This window comes from Sinocyclocheilus anshuiensis, unplaced genomic scaffold (genome assembly GCF_001515605.1).
Source record: "Sinocyclocheilus anshuiensis isolate Anshui unplaced genomic scaffold, SAMN03320099.WGS_v1.1 scaffold145, whole genome shotgun sequence".
In the NCBI taxonomy this organism is placed as follows: Eukaryota; Metazoa; Chordata; class Actinopteri; order Cypriniformes; family Cyprinidae; genus Sinocyclocheilus; species Sinocyclocheilus anshuiensis.
Window position 1 is genome coordinate 2743638 of NW_015537973.1, and position 14334 is coordinate 2757971.

The 14334-nt window shown below is 37.5% G+C and overlaps 2 protein-coding genes across 2 annotated transcripts in view; both read left to right on the forward strand.

Annotated features, from left to right (window-relative positions):
• LOC107671368 (N-alpha-acetyltransferase 15, NatA auxiliary subunit) overlaps positions 1 to 11309 on the forward strand; it is a 27869-nt gene extending 16560 nt beyond the window's left edge. The window contains exons 4-20 of the mRNA XM_016464277.1: positions 407 to 564; positions 2421 to 2555; positions 3651 to 3804; positions 3993 to 4112; positions 4213 to 4308; positions 4384 to 4490; positions 4574 to 4646; positions 6386 to 6555; positions 6733 to 6885; positions 6969 to 7097; positions 7193 to 7406; positions 8026 to 8219; positions 8388 to 8496; positions 8660 to 8758; positions 8917 to 9060; positions 9160 to 9257; positions 10307 to 11309. Of these exons, the coding sequence (XP_016319763.1) occupies positions 407 to 564; positions 2421 to 2555; positions 3651 to 3804; positions 3993 to 4112; positions 4213 to 4308; positions 4384 to 4490; positions 4574 to 4646; positions 6386 to 6555; positions 6733 to 6885; positions 6969 to 7097; positions 7193 to 7406; positions 8026 to 8219; positions 8388 to 8496; positions 8660 to 8758; positions 8917 to 9060; positions 9160 to 9257; positions 10307 to 10507 (2354 nt within the window). The 3' untranslated portion in view covers positions 10508 to 11309. The remainder of the gene's footprint in view (positions 1 to 406; positions 565 to 2420; positions 2556 to 3650; positions 3805 to 3992; positions 4113 to 4212; positions 4309 to 4383; positions 4491 to 4573; positions 4647 to 6385; positions 6556 to 6732; positions 6886 to 6968; positions 7098 to 7192; positions 7407 to 8025; positions 8220 to 8387; positions 8497 to 8659; positions 8759 to 8916; positions 9061 to 9159; positions 9258 to 10306) is intronic.
• A 245-nt stretch (positions 11310 to 11554) lies between these two features.
• LOC107671374 (ras-related protein Rab-33B-like) overlaps positions 11555 to 14334 on the forward strand; it is an 8855-nt gene continuing 6075 nt past the window's right edge. Inside the window, exon 1 of the mRNA XM_016464286.1 lies at positions 11555 to 12013. Within this exon, the coding sequence (XP_016319772.1) occupies positions 11798 to 12013 (216 nt within the window). The 5' untranslated portion in view covers positions 11555 to 11797. The remainder of the gene's footprint in view (positions 12014 to 14334) is intronic.

A 14334-nucleotide genomic window follows, 5' to 3' on the forward strand; every position in this document is an offset into this window, starting at 1 on the left:
CGGTAAATCTCCATCACGTGCGGGCTTTCACATGGAGCAGCATTAACTACACAGAGCCGTTGTTCACCGACAAGCTGCGCAAAACATGCGTAAAATATGATCGTGGTTTTGCGCAGCTTGTCGGTGAACAACGGCTCTGTGTAGTTAATGCTGCTCCATGTGAAAGCCCGCACGTGATGGAGATTTACCGCTGATTACAGAATGGCTTTACTGACAAGATGCGCGTTAAATATCGCATGCGATTTATCGTGCAGCCCTAATTTGGGGGGTCCTTGACTCATCTATTAAAAAAATGGTCTCCGGCCTTGTAAGTTTTAGTGATTATCCTGGGCACAGTATTGTACTGTTAGCAGCTCTGTAGTGTCTCTGTGAAGTTCCCCTGCTCTCCTTAACGTGACATTTTCAGGCTGGCACGTGTATGGTTTGCTCCAGAGGTCTGACAAGAAGTATGACGAGGCTATTAAGTGCTACAGAAACGCACTGAAATGGGACAAAGACAACTTACAGATCCTTCGAGATCTCTCTCTCCTGCAGATCCAGATGAGAGACCTGGAGGGTTACAGGGTGAGTATGAGTATGAGTTTCATTTTATTTGTTGAATTACAGTACTGTTCAGAATTTTAAAAAATAGTTATTTTTTGTGTTCAATAAAATTTGTTTGAAAGACATTAATGCTTTTAATCAGCAAGGATGAATTAAATTATTTAAAAGTGACAGTAAAGCCAATTATCAGGACTTGAATTTCAGCGTGGGTTTGTGGGTATTGTGTATAATTTTACTAATTCCCACAGGTTCCACATTTATTATGCATGAAATTCCTGCAAACATTTATCCACAAAAGCGTGTAAGTTTAACAAGTAAATGAATCCCCACAGATGATCAGATCAAATCAGTATTTTGAAAAGTTTCTGTGAGACTGTAATTTCACAAACAGCATGAGTGATTCAGCACTACCGCGTCTTCCTTTTTCAAGAGATGCCAATTTTGTACTTGCATGCTGTTTTCTAAGCTCTCACACCCAAAACGTGCACACACAGAGCCTCCTCTCCGACAGCTCACAAATACTGGATTGAGTTTTTTTTTTTTTTGTGGTTCGTGGTGGTTAAACGTTCAGATACACAAAAAATTATGTGAAAATGCCCATCTTGGTGAGTATTCACATAAACCCAGTCGATTATGTCTTAAGCGAACATATTGGATCCGTGCTTTCGGTCTTAAAGTGACAGCAGTGCTGTTGTCTGTGTTAATCAAACAAAACAAAGAGAAAAGAGAGAGTTCTCTTGACTGAATAAATTTTGTAACTTTAAATGTAAGAATAAATCTGTATTTATTTATAGAGGGAAGACTATCCAGTGTTTTTTTACATTTAATTTATTCAATTTGTAGTATTTCTGTACCTGAATACTAGTTGTAGACCTAGCTGAAAATCTTAAATCAGTATTATATTTGTATATTTATTCTGATGTATTTATTTGTGTCATTTCTCATAATTTATTTGCTCTTATTTTATTACTGAATGTTTACTTGTCTTTTTTTAAGTTAGAACAAATCCAATTCAAAGTTTGAAATCAAAATTTCTTGAGTCTTGTGAATCAATGCGTAATTATAGAAATTTTAACAACATAAATACTTTGAGTAAGGAAACGGGTCTAAAAATGTTTCTTGAGCACCAAATCATATTATTATGATTTCTGAAGGATCATGTGACACTGAAAACTGAAATAATGGCTTCTAAAAATTCAGATTTGCCATTACAGAAATAAAATAGAAAACCGTTATCTTAAATTGTAATAATATTTCGCTGTTTTACTGTATTTTTCAAATAAATGCAGCCTTGGTGAGAAGATATTTTTTGACCTCAAACAGTTGAACTATAGTGTAAATTTTATTTATTGTAGAATGTCCTTTAATATGCTCTTTTATATGTAAAATATATTATTTAAAATAAATTAGTATTAATTGCATTAATGTAATTAATAGCCCCATATTACTGCACAATGTTGAGGTGAAACACTTAGGATGCATGTGTATGTTGAGTCAAATACAGCAGCCGTGACTTAGCAATGTCCATTTCCTGTCTCTTGAGCTTACTTCTCTCTCCTCCTCTCTTGTGTTTTTATTTCTTGGTCTTCTGCGGTATGATAAAGTGGGTGTTTAATGTTTCATACCCTCAGGCTACTCTGATACCGACTTTTACCACTGAAATGAAAGCCTTTCATATGTGGGCTTTGTGCAATATGGATCCACTGTTGTTTTCTGTAGTTTTAGAAGGTACTTTGTTACATTGTTTTGAAAGGGATCTAATTTCACCTCTGCATTCAGCAAGAACTTAAACCTTTAAAAGTTTTTTAAAGCTTGAACCTTGTAAAAACCTAACACCAGAGAAATCCCTCATTCTGACTTTATTGACTCTCTTATAGGAGACCCGGTATCAGCTGCTGCAGTTGCGGCCAGCGCAGCGAGCGTCATGGATTGGCTACGCCATTGCATATCACCTCTTAGAGGACTATGAGATGGCTGCCAAAATCATTGAGGAGTTTAGAAAAACACAACAGGTAAATGCAGACATGACGAGATACATCAAGATTCAAGTTCTTAATTTTGTAGGTTTGTCACAATAACCAAAAGTTAGTAGTTTATGCCAGTACCAATGAAAACAAGGTTTTAAACCCCAATTTTGGAAAGTGAAAACAAGTATCACTACATGGGTTGTGAAAGATCTTATTTAAAAAAAAACAAAAAAAAACGACTAGACAAATTAAATTAAAACAATGGCTTGTACCAGTCAGAATAAGTATTATTTATACACATTTATAAATTTGTAATATTTTGTATGTTTCTTTTAAGTTTTAATTTTAATTTGTTTTATTTTGATGTGCATTTGTTATTTGTAGTAGTTTTTAGTTTTTGCTACATAATAATTGTAGTAATTTTAGTATTTAATTTACTTTAATTTAGTATTTCCTTTTATATTTATTTAATTTAGTAACCAAGGCAACATTTCAAATTTTAATTTTTTACCTAATTTCTACTTTATTTTATCAGATTTTTTTCAATTGTTCTAAAATTTTGAATTATTTAGTTAACAAGTAAAAGAATGTTTAACTTAAATGCTCATGCAAGTAAAAAAAAAAAAGACAATTTTTTTCATAATATTATTGTTTGACTAATATGAAGGACAGACTTTTCATCTTATTGTGTTTTGTGTTTATTACATGGGACAGTGTAGATTTGATAGGAAAGTGGAGGGGAATTTTACACTCACATCTGCATTGTATCGAACCACAAGCGCTGTTCTCAGAGCATGTAAAAATATCCAATTTAGTATTAAAGTACCTGTACTTTTTACATCCCTATTAGCTTGGAATAGATTTGAAAGAACAGGGGCAGCGGTAACAGGAGTGGCTAATGAGGTATTGTGAAGACGTCAAACTGCCACTCCAGGTCAACAGGCAACACAATGGCATGCGTTTGTTGTGGCGTCCAAGATAAGACGCTTACTTCCTCTCATTGGTTTCTAGCACAAAGGGAAACTACAAGTCGGCAGGCTAAATAAAAGATTCCTAACTGTTATATAGTGGAATTAGTTTACGCAATAAAACCTTTCTGTATTTGTTTTTTATAATGTTTAGGAATGTTTGATTTTTCAGACGTCCCCTGACAAGGTGGATTATGAGTACAGTGAGCTGCTGCTGTATCAGAATGAGGTCTTGAGGGAGGCGGGACTCTTGAGAGAAGCTCTGGAGCATCTCACCACCTACGAGAAACAGATCTGTGATAAACTGGCCGTGGAGGAAACCAAAGGTACATCAGTGCACCTCTTTCTTCCAAGTTTTTCCTATTTTTTTTTTCTTCTGCTTTTAAATTATTTTGTCCATTATGCAGTGTTTCCTATTCACATTTTGCTTGTCTAGCAGATTGACTTCCTGTTTGTGGTGCCCTATGGAAAATTCTCTCTTTTTATTTTCACTCCTCGTGTTGTGGATGTGTAGGGGAGCTGCTGTTGAATCTGGAACGGTTTGAGGAGGCGGCAGATGTGTACAGACGACTACAGGAGAGAAATCCTGAAAACTGGTCTTATTACCATGGCCTGGAAAAAGCCCTCAAGCCTGGTATACATGATAAAGGATTTGTCTGCATATTTTTATCTCATCTTATACACGCACTAGTAAGAGTTTAACAAAACACAGCAATTCTGGTGTTTTTTTTAAGCAAGTACAGAAGAGAAGCTGAAGATCTATGAGGAGGCCTGGGAGAAATACCCTAAAGGCCTCGTACCTCGCAGATTACCACTCAGCTTCCTGTCTGGTAGGCAGTTCTTCCTCTGGTCTAATACATCAGCTTCATCAGTATGTTGAGTGAAATTGTTTCTGTATTGTTCAGGAGATAAGTTTCGGGAGTGTCTGGATAGATATTTAAGAATGAACTTCAGTAAGGGCTGTCCTCCTGTCTTCACCACACTCAGATCTCTCTGTCAGGACAAAGAGAAGGTGAGGACAGAATCTAATCACACAGAACATGCCAACTAGGGTTTACATCCAAATGTGTTTTTCACATTTTGTTTTAATTGCAGGTCTCAATAATTGAAGAATTAGTTGTTGGTTTTGAAACGTCATTACGGAGCTGTCGAATGTTCAGCCCAAACGGTATGTTTTTTTGTTTTTTTTTTACAATTTAAAGTATTGGGTCATATGACCAATCAAATTTTTAAAAATAAAATAAAATGTCAATCTGCACTATAACTTGCACAAAACTTTCTCTAGTGCAAAAATACTGTATTGAAATATTGTCGGAGCAGTTGTAACTATGTGAACACCCACATTTATGTGAAAAAGAGTTAAAGGGTTAGTTCACCCAAAAATGACATTTCTGTCATTAATTACTCACCCTCATGTCGTTCCAACCCTGTAAGACCTTCGTTCATCTTCCCAACACAAATTACGATATTTGTGATGAAATCCGAGAGCTTTCTGACCCTGCATAGACAGCAACACAACTGACACGTTCAAGGCCCAGAAAGGTAGTAAGAACATCGTAAAAATAGTCCATGTGACATCAGTGCTTCAACTGTAATTTTATGAAGCTACGAGAATACTTTTTATGTGCAAAGAAAACAAAAATAACTACTTTATTCAGCAATTTCTTCTCTTTCATGTCAGAATTCGATGCGCATTCAAGACAGTACCATGATGCCAGAATGCAGGTTCCTGCGTCAGCAGCACCATACGCATGCGTTGTGGTACTCTTGTGAATGCACGGTGGAGACTGACACGGAAGAGAAGAAATTGTTGAATAAAGTCATTATTTTTGTTTTCTTTGTGCACAAAAATATGTAAAATGTAGAAATAAATATGTAGACATTTTGCCAGACCATTTGTTGTTCCTGGCAGTGTGTAAACACCTTCTGCTCTGTATATCCTTCAGAAGGATCCCAAAATGAGAATTTAGCAGCTAAAATTTGTATTATCAAGCTCCCTGATTTATATCAGACTGGTTTTTACAGTTTAAATCAACATAATGCGAACTTTGCCTAGATGATATTGAAGAACACTTTTATAAACTGTTCTTATTTACAAAGTATTGTTTTTTTATAATGCATGCATATATATATATATCTATCCATCTCCTATTATTATTAATAATAATAATAACAATTGGGTTTTATTTTTTATACATAATTTAATTATAATTATTAATCAAAGAAAGATGTAAGGTTTAAAGGCACGCTACTGAAACAACAGGCTATTTAAATCTAAGAGGAAGAGGGTGGAAAATGCTTGTATAAAACTACATTAGTGCAAAGAAGCAAATATTATAAGTGGACATTATGGAGAAATTAATATGATGCTTTTAATGCTGTGGTGAGCCGTCTAATGTGTATCAGTGGATTAGCATTACCTGTTTGGTTCTTTTGATGTTCACATATAGATGATGGTAAGGAGGAGCCGCCCACTACGTTACTCTGGGTTCAGTATTTCCTGGCTCAGCACTATGATCAAGAACACTTTTATAAACTGTTCTTATTTACAAAGTATTGTTTTTTTTATAATGCATGCATATATATATATATATCTATCCATCTCCTATTATTATTAATAATAATAATAACAATTGGGTTTTATTTTTTATACATAATTTAATTATAATTATTAATCAAAGAAAGATGTAAGGTTTAAAGGCACGCTACTGAAACAACAGGCTATTTAAATCTAAGAGGAAGAGGGTGGAAAATGCTTGTATAAAACTACATTAGTGCAAAGAAGCAAATATTATAAGTGGACATTATGGAGAAATTAATATGATGCTTTTAATGCTGTGGTGAGCCGTCTAATGTGTATCAGTGGATTAGCATTACCTGTTTGGTTCTTTTGATGTTCACATATAGATGATGGTAAGGAGGAGCCGCCCACTACGTTACTCTGGGTTCAGTATTTCCTGGCTCAGCACTATGATCAGATCCGCCAGCACACCATGGCTCTCGAATACATCAATGCTGCCATTGAGAGCACACCTACACTGATAGAGCTCTTCCTCATTAAAGCCAAGATATACAAGGTACAAAATGCATTGCACACAATTACTATTTTGCAGATTTATTCAAATTGCAGTATGCTAATTAAAACGATGATTGCAATGACGTAATTAAAAGAAAATTAGAATAATTAGCTGGGTTCGGTGATTTGATTGTCATATCCTGGCTCCATTGGGTCCCGTTTGTATTTCCTCACTCAGCATGCTGGGAATATCCGGGAAGCAGCTCGTTGGATGGATGAAGCTCAGGCCCTGGACACAGCAGACCGTTTTATTAACTCCAAATGCGCCAAGTACCTGCTTAAAGCAGGTCTGATTAAGGAGGCTGAGGAAATGTGTGCCAAATTCACAAGGGTAAGGGAACTGTGTGCGCACTTTTAAGTACCTAATCTTCTCATAGGTGTTTTGTGTGTAACCGCTTTGTTCCTCTCTCTCAGGAGGGAGCGTCTGCGGTAGAGAATCTGAATGAGATGCAGTGCATGTGGTTCCAGACTGAATGTGCTCTGGCCTATAAATCCATGAAGAAATATGGAGAAGCACTCAAAAAATGCCATGAGATTGAAAGGGTTAGTCGTCTTTGCTTTGTCAATATATTGTGGTATTTGTGTGTTGCTTTTACCTCCTCATCTGACTACTTCCTTCTCGCATTCGTTTATTACAGCACTTTGTAGAGATAACAGATGACCAGTTTGACTTCCATACGTATTGCATGCGGAAGATGACGCTGCGTTCCTATGTGGACCTTCTTAAACTGGAGGACGTGTTACGTATGCACCCATTCTACTTCAAAGCCTCACAAACCGCCATCCTAATCTACCTCAACCTGCATGACAACCCGCTAACGGATGACAGCAAGGAGCTACAGGCTGATACTGGTAATATGGCATAAATCTTTAGAAAACAGTTTCTGTCATTAATCGAGATTAATTGCATCCAAAATAAAAGTTTTTGTTTACATAATATATGTATGTGTACTGTGTATATTTATTATGTATATGTAAATACACAAACATGCATGTATATATTTCAGAAAATTTTTATTTTTATGTATTAAATATATTTATTTATAATAGAAAATATATGAATATAAATATAGACATGTAAATATTTTCAATTTATGTATTATATATGTCTATATATACATAATAAATATACACAGAACACACACATATTATGCAAACACAAACTTTTATCCTGGAATGCGATTAATCGCAATTAATCGTTTGACAGCACTAAACAAAACTGAATTGCAAGATGTAGACTCAGTATTCAAAGAAACAAAGTCAGATTTTGAGATGTAAAGAGTTTTTGCATTTTTCACAGTTCTGAGAAAAAGGTATTTTCAATTGTGAGAAAATAGTCTAAATTGTGCGAAGGAGGAAAAAGTTGTAATTACATTTTTTGTTATTCCATGCCAGAAATGGGCTTCCATACACTGAAGCAAGTCTGTATATGTTTAAAGTGTGCTTAATGTTGCTTCTGTTTTCCAAACAGGGAACCTGACTGACAAAGAATTGAAGAAGTTAAGGAATAAGCAACGGAGAGCACAGAAGAAAGCACAGCTGGAGGAAGAAAAAAAGAATGCAGAGAAAGAGAAACAGTTAAAGAACCAGAAAAAGAAAAAAGAGGATGATGACGAAGAGATCGGTGGACCTAAAGAGGAACTTATACCAGAGAAACTCGCCAGGGTGTGTGTTTGTTTTAAGAGTAATGTTTGTGAAAGTGGGGAATTCTTTATCTAAAAGGCTTCTAAACAATTAGTCTCTTTAGTAGGAACCCAAGGGGAAATTGGAAGAAACTCAAAGACTTTTATTGTGCTTGGACAAAAACGTTTCTCTTTCTCTTTCATTTTTAAGGTTGAGAACCCATTAGATGAAGCTGTAAAGTTTTTGACACCCTTGAAAAACCTGGTGAAGAATAAGATAGACACACACCTTCTGGCCTTTGAGATCTACTTTAGGAAAGGTATATGCTTTACATCTCCATTTGTAAAGTCTAATAATAGTTTTTCTTTTTTGATGATGTTTCTCTTGGATGTATGAAAGAAATTATCTGTTGCGACTTCCGTTCCATCGCGACTTGAATAGATGCATTTTTTAAATGTTCTTTGTCCTCAATTTCCTCACAGAAAAGTTCCTGTTAATGCTACAGTCAGTGAAGAGGGCCTATGCAATAGACCCGGACCACCCTTGGCTTCACCAGTGTTTAGTGCGCTTCTTTAAAGGAGGTGAGTGAACCCAGGTTATATATATATATATATATATATATATATCAGTTGGTCTCTGTCTTATTTGTTGATTTTGACACCATATTCACCTCAGTGTGTTGTGATTGGTTGTATTGTAAAGTTTGTTTGGTAATGTGTTGCTATTGATTGGCTGACAGTGTCTGAAAGTAAAGACCTAGCAGAATCGGTCAGCATGGTTCTCAAGCAGGAAATCTCCAGGCTGTTTGGGGAAAGTAATGCTAAGGACTTCAACCAGGCCTTCCTCACCAAGCACTTCAATTCCATCCCTCATCGAGTAGCAGGTGCACATACTCAACACTTTATGTGCACTCAGCTTTTTTTTTTAACTTGCTTATTTTTCATGTTCAATTTTCAATTTCACCTGTTTTCTTCCTTTACAGCTGCCAAAATGATGTTCTACTTAGACCGTTCAACACAGAAGAAAGCGGTGGAACTGGCTATAGCACTTGATGAATCACTGAACAACAGAAACATTCAGGTACATAATGGGCTACAGGACTTTAAAGGATTAGTTTCCTGATTTCCTGATAATTCACTCACCCCCACGTCATCCAAGATGTTCATGTCTGTCTGTCTTCAGTTGAAAAGAAATTAAGGATTTTGAGGAAAACATTCCAGGATTTTCCTCCATATAGTGGACTTCAATGGGAGCCAATGAGTTGAAGGTCCAAATTGCAGTTTCAATGCAGCTTCAAATGGCTCTACACGATCCCAACCGAGAAATAAGGGTCTTATCTAGCAAAACGATCGGTCATTTTCTTAAAAGAATAAGAATTATATACTTTCTAACTACGAATGCTTGTCTTGCACTAGCTCTGCAAAGTGCATGCGTGACTTCATGTATTACGTAATCACGGTGGAAAAGCCACGGTTAGTTCTTCGTCTGTGTGTACTTTGGTTCAGAAAGGTAGGCTAGGGCGACAAACTCAATCTTATTTTCTCCAACTTCAAAATCGTCCAACATCGTTGTTTTACCTTTTTTGTAAAGGGCGTTTGACTTTGTAAACACTGGGTCGGTACTTCCGCCTACATCATGTGTGACCTTTCTAACATGACTACATAATGCGTGAGGTCAAGCTAGTGCAAGACGAGCATTTATGGTTAATTATATACGTTTTTATTTTATTTTTTTTATAAAATGGCAAATTGTTTCACTAGATTAGACACTTATTCCTCAGCTGGGATCACGTAGACCTCTTTGAAGCTGCATTGAAAGTGCAATTTGGACCTTCAACCCATTGGCCGCCATTGAAGTCCCCTATGGATAAAAATCCTGGAATGTTTTCCTCAAAAACCTTCATTTCTTTTCGACTGAAGAAAGAAAGATATGAATATCTTGGATGACATGGGGGTGAGTGAATTACCAGGAAGCAGAGGCATTTCTTTATTTTAATTATACATTGTTTAATTAATTATTAGCTTTTCATCAACTTATGAACCCCCTGCAGTTATGCAACTTATTAACCCCCAATTGGGTAACCCTGGTGTATTACATGTTTATAATATATTACTACTATATTTTTGCAGATCTGTACAGAGGTTTTGGAAAGCCTGCGTGATGGCGGCCTTGGAGAGGCTAAGGAAACGGCAGAGTTATATCGAGCGGAGTGTCATAAGATCTACCCCTATACGCTGGCCTTCATGCCCCCAGGCTACGAGGAAAACATGAAGATTGCGGTCAATGGAGACGTCTCCACAGAAACTGAGGAGCTGGCCAATGATATGTGAACATCCGAAGAGGGTGAAGGACTGACGGAGGAGGTGGAATGGGAAGCGGTGCGGCACCGCCACTGTCAAACACCCAAGACGGTTGCCACTGACTATTGCGATTCTGTGAGGAACTTCCTGCGATCTTCTACACCCCCAGAAATTGCAGTGAGAACTGACTGTGTTTTGGAGTGGAGGAAGAAGAGGAGGGGCATGGGGGGGAGAAGAGAATGAAATGCCCATTTTACTTTTTTAACCTTGCTGATGACTACTCTCTAACTGAAAACTAGTCAAACATGCATCCCATTTTGAAATACAGTATGTCTGAATGCAAACTTTGTGCAATGGCGAGAGCAAATCCCATAGTCAACAAACCAAGCAAGAGAAGCGCACTCAAAACCCATCTTTCCCCTATTTTAAAGAGTAATTTATATGAAAAATAAAAGGATGCGTGCCTTGTTGTGCAAAAGCTCTATTTTGAGTTGGTGTGAAAAGGCAGCTGAATCATTGGACACGTTTAGGGGAGAGGCTGGGTGTGGACAGGAAGTGATGTCATAATGGGGAAGCAGCATGTGTAGAGGTTCCTTTTTGCTATATTGGAGCTGGAAGAGGCTGTATCCAACAAACGACAGTAAACTGTGATCAAGAGCCTGTGAAGTTGACAAAAGAAAACCTTTTTCCTCCTTTCTCCTTCATTTTACCTCATTCTATCACTCTGTTTGATCCAAATGGGTTACAGTGTTCAAAGAAGAGTTTGTTGTATGATAGATTTTTTTGTAATAAAAAAATCAAAACAGTGAGAGCACACATTTTTCACCAGTCCATGCACATCACTGTTTTTTCACATTGACTTTGGTAGTCTTTAAAACTCTTCAAAGCATTTCATCAGCATTTCAAAGCATACTTTGCCTCACTTGTTTCCAATTTTACACAAGAAACCGTTTTATCTACTGAAGAGGGATATGAAATAACTGTGGGCTGTTTTGGTTTCTGTCCAAGCTGGATGTCAGATTTCCCTTTTTAAAAACGGTTCTTACCCCTGTTATTGTATGCATAATTGCATACATAAATTCATGCATAAAATAAACAATTGTATTTTTTATTATTTGCAAAAAAGCACACGGTTTCTTTAATTACCTGCTTTTGACATCTTATGACGGGTTGTTTTGAAAACGAGTCCAGGTTTCTCTTATTGAAGGGGAAGTTCTTGTAATCAGAAACCATCAGTCATGGGCATGTGAGGAGTGCTCTGAACTTTTAGCCGCATTTTAACATCCATTTCACATGTTTGTTTCGCCACTGGAACGGTAGATGGATTCGTCTTTAGAGAGCTCCACTTCATCGAACGGTAACCCGGTGCGCTGCCGGTGTCGTACCTGTAAGATCATTGTGATTGGAGATGCCGGTGTCGGTAAGACTTGTTTGACTCACCGCTTCTGCACCGGACAATTTCCCAGCAGAACGGAGGCTACAATCGGGGTGGATTTTCGTGAGAAACTTCTTGATTTAGAAGGCGAGAAAATTAAAGTAAGTCTACTTTACGGCATTCTGGTTTACTGAGAAACATGTTTATATTTTGAGCATGTTACAAAATGTTGCTTGGATGCATAAAGCTAATTTAGGCAGTGCAATCAAATTTTTGCAAAAATGCAACAAGTCATTTATCACGAATCGGTTGTTTCGAACAGCTCATTTAAAGGGAAAAATATGATTAAGCGTTTTTTTTATATCATGCAGTAACTGCGTAATCTCAAGATGCCTTGGCTGGATATTGTTCTACATGTTGATGTATGTTGGTTAAGTTTTCAACCCATACACCGAATAACAAATTATCTTACCATCGGTTTATCCATCGTTGAAATGAATGCATTTCTCTACATGAATTGTTGATTTATCCGTGAACTGAATTAGATTTATAGAACATGTTGTCTATTCAATAGCTGACGTAAATTTTTCTTTACTTCTGCTTTAATTTTTAAGTGGTAGGTAGATTTACTGCTTGTGAATTCCATTACGGAACAAGACCAAAACGTGGGATTTCACAGCATTAAGAACTTTTTTGAGCTTCAAAATTAGGAGTTAGACTGCTGATTTACATTAGGTCATGCTCATTTTAAGAATGTTGTCTAGACTTGACCAGGACATTGCCATTTTCTGCTTCTGCAAAGTCAGTGCAGAACCGTGTTGTTGGTCTTGTGTAAACATCTTATGTATGCATATGTGTTCCTCTTATGATATGAATTATTCACATTTGTCCACAACTGAATTTGCCTTGCAGTATTTATGTATATATGTGACCCTGGACCACAAAACCAGTCATAAGGGTCCATTTTTGAAATTGAATAAATAAGCTTTCCATTGATGTATGGTTTGTTCGGATAGGACCAAATTTGTCCGAGATACAACTATTTGAATATCTGCAAAAAAATCTAACTATTGAGAAAATCACCTTTAAATTTGTCCAAATGAAGTTCTTAACAATGCATATTACTAATCAAAAATTACGTTTTCATATATTTACGGTAGGAAATTTACAAAATATCTTTATGGAATGTGGTCTTTACTTAATATCCTAATGATTTTTGGCATAAAAGAAAAATATAGCCTTGCTACTTATGACTGTTTTTGTGGTCCAGGGTCACATATATTAAAAACCCTAATAAATTTCATTTAAATACCCTCAGGTCAGGTACATATAACGCTCCGGGTACTCGCGTAACCTTGGTTCCCTGAGATAAGGGAATGAGCGTTGCGTTGTCCTTTGACGACTGCTTGGGGAAACTCCTGTTTACTCTATTACTGAAGCCTGATTGGTTAACGTTTGTGTAGCTGCACAAACCAATGGTGCTTGAGCCTGCCAGAAGGGGCGGAGCCAACCGCCATATAAGTCGGCTCGGAGCACCATCTCATCAGAACCATACGACTGAAGCGACAGCCATCGATTCGCGTGCAGCTATAGCACAGCCATTTGCGCAACGCTTGTTCCCTTATCTCAGGGAACCGAGATTATGTGAGTAACTGGAGCGTTCCCTATCGAAAGGTAACTCCAGTTACGTTGTCGTTTGACGACTGCTTGGGGAACGTATCCAGTAGCGCCATGCTATATGCAGATGCAGAACTTAGCCTGCTTTGCGAGCTCAGCCCAGGAACACTCAGCGAGGGCTCCATAAGCCTGAGCCACAAAAAGACCCGAGAACGTTCTGAGGTCTACTTGAGATAACTCTCCTCACCCGAGGGGGGGAAAGTAAGCATTAGGTGGATAAGACCCGCACTTGCAGGGCAGGGACGTCCAAATTGTAGAATCTAATAAAGGTAGACGGCGACGACCAGCTGGCGGCCGCACAAATCTCCCCAATAAAGATTCTACTGGACCAGGCCCAAGAGGAGGCCATTCCTCTGGTGGAATGGGCCCTCACACCTAAAAGGCATTGCAAGCCAGCTGAGGCATAAGCCAGACCTATAGCATCTACTATCCAATGAGATAGTCTTTGCTTTAGAGCGACCTCCAAAACACACAAAAAGCTGCTCTGATTGTCTGAAAGACTCTGAGCACTTAATGTAAACTCGCAGTGCCCAGACAGGGCATAACAAGTTGGGACCTTGTTCGCCATCTGTTCCAGGGAGGGCTAAAAGGGAAATGACCAGGGGCCTCATGTATAAAACTTTACGTAGATTTCATTATAAAATGTGTGTGTATGCACAAAAGCTAGATTTTGCATGCGTACAAAAGTTTTCAGATTTATAAAGCCATGCGTATGCCAGAACCTGCGAAAAATTCCCTTTATAATACCCAGTCAGCGGAAGATTGTGCGTACATGAATCTCCACCCCGTCTCCTCCCCGAAATAG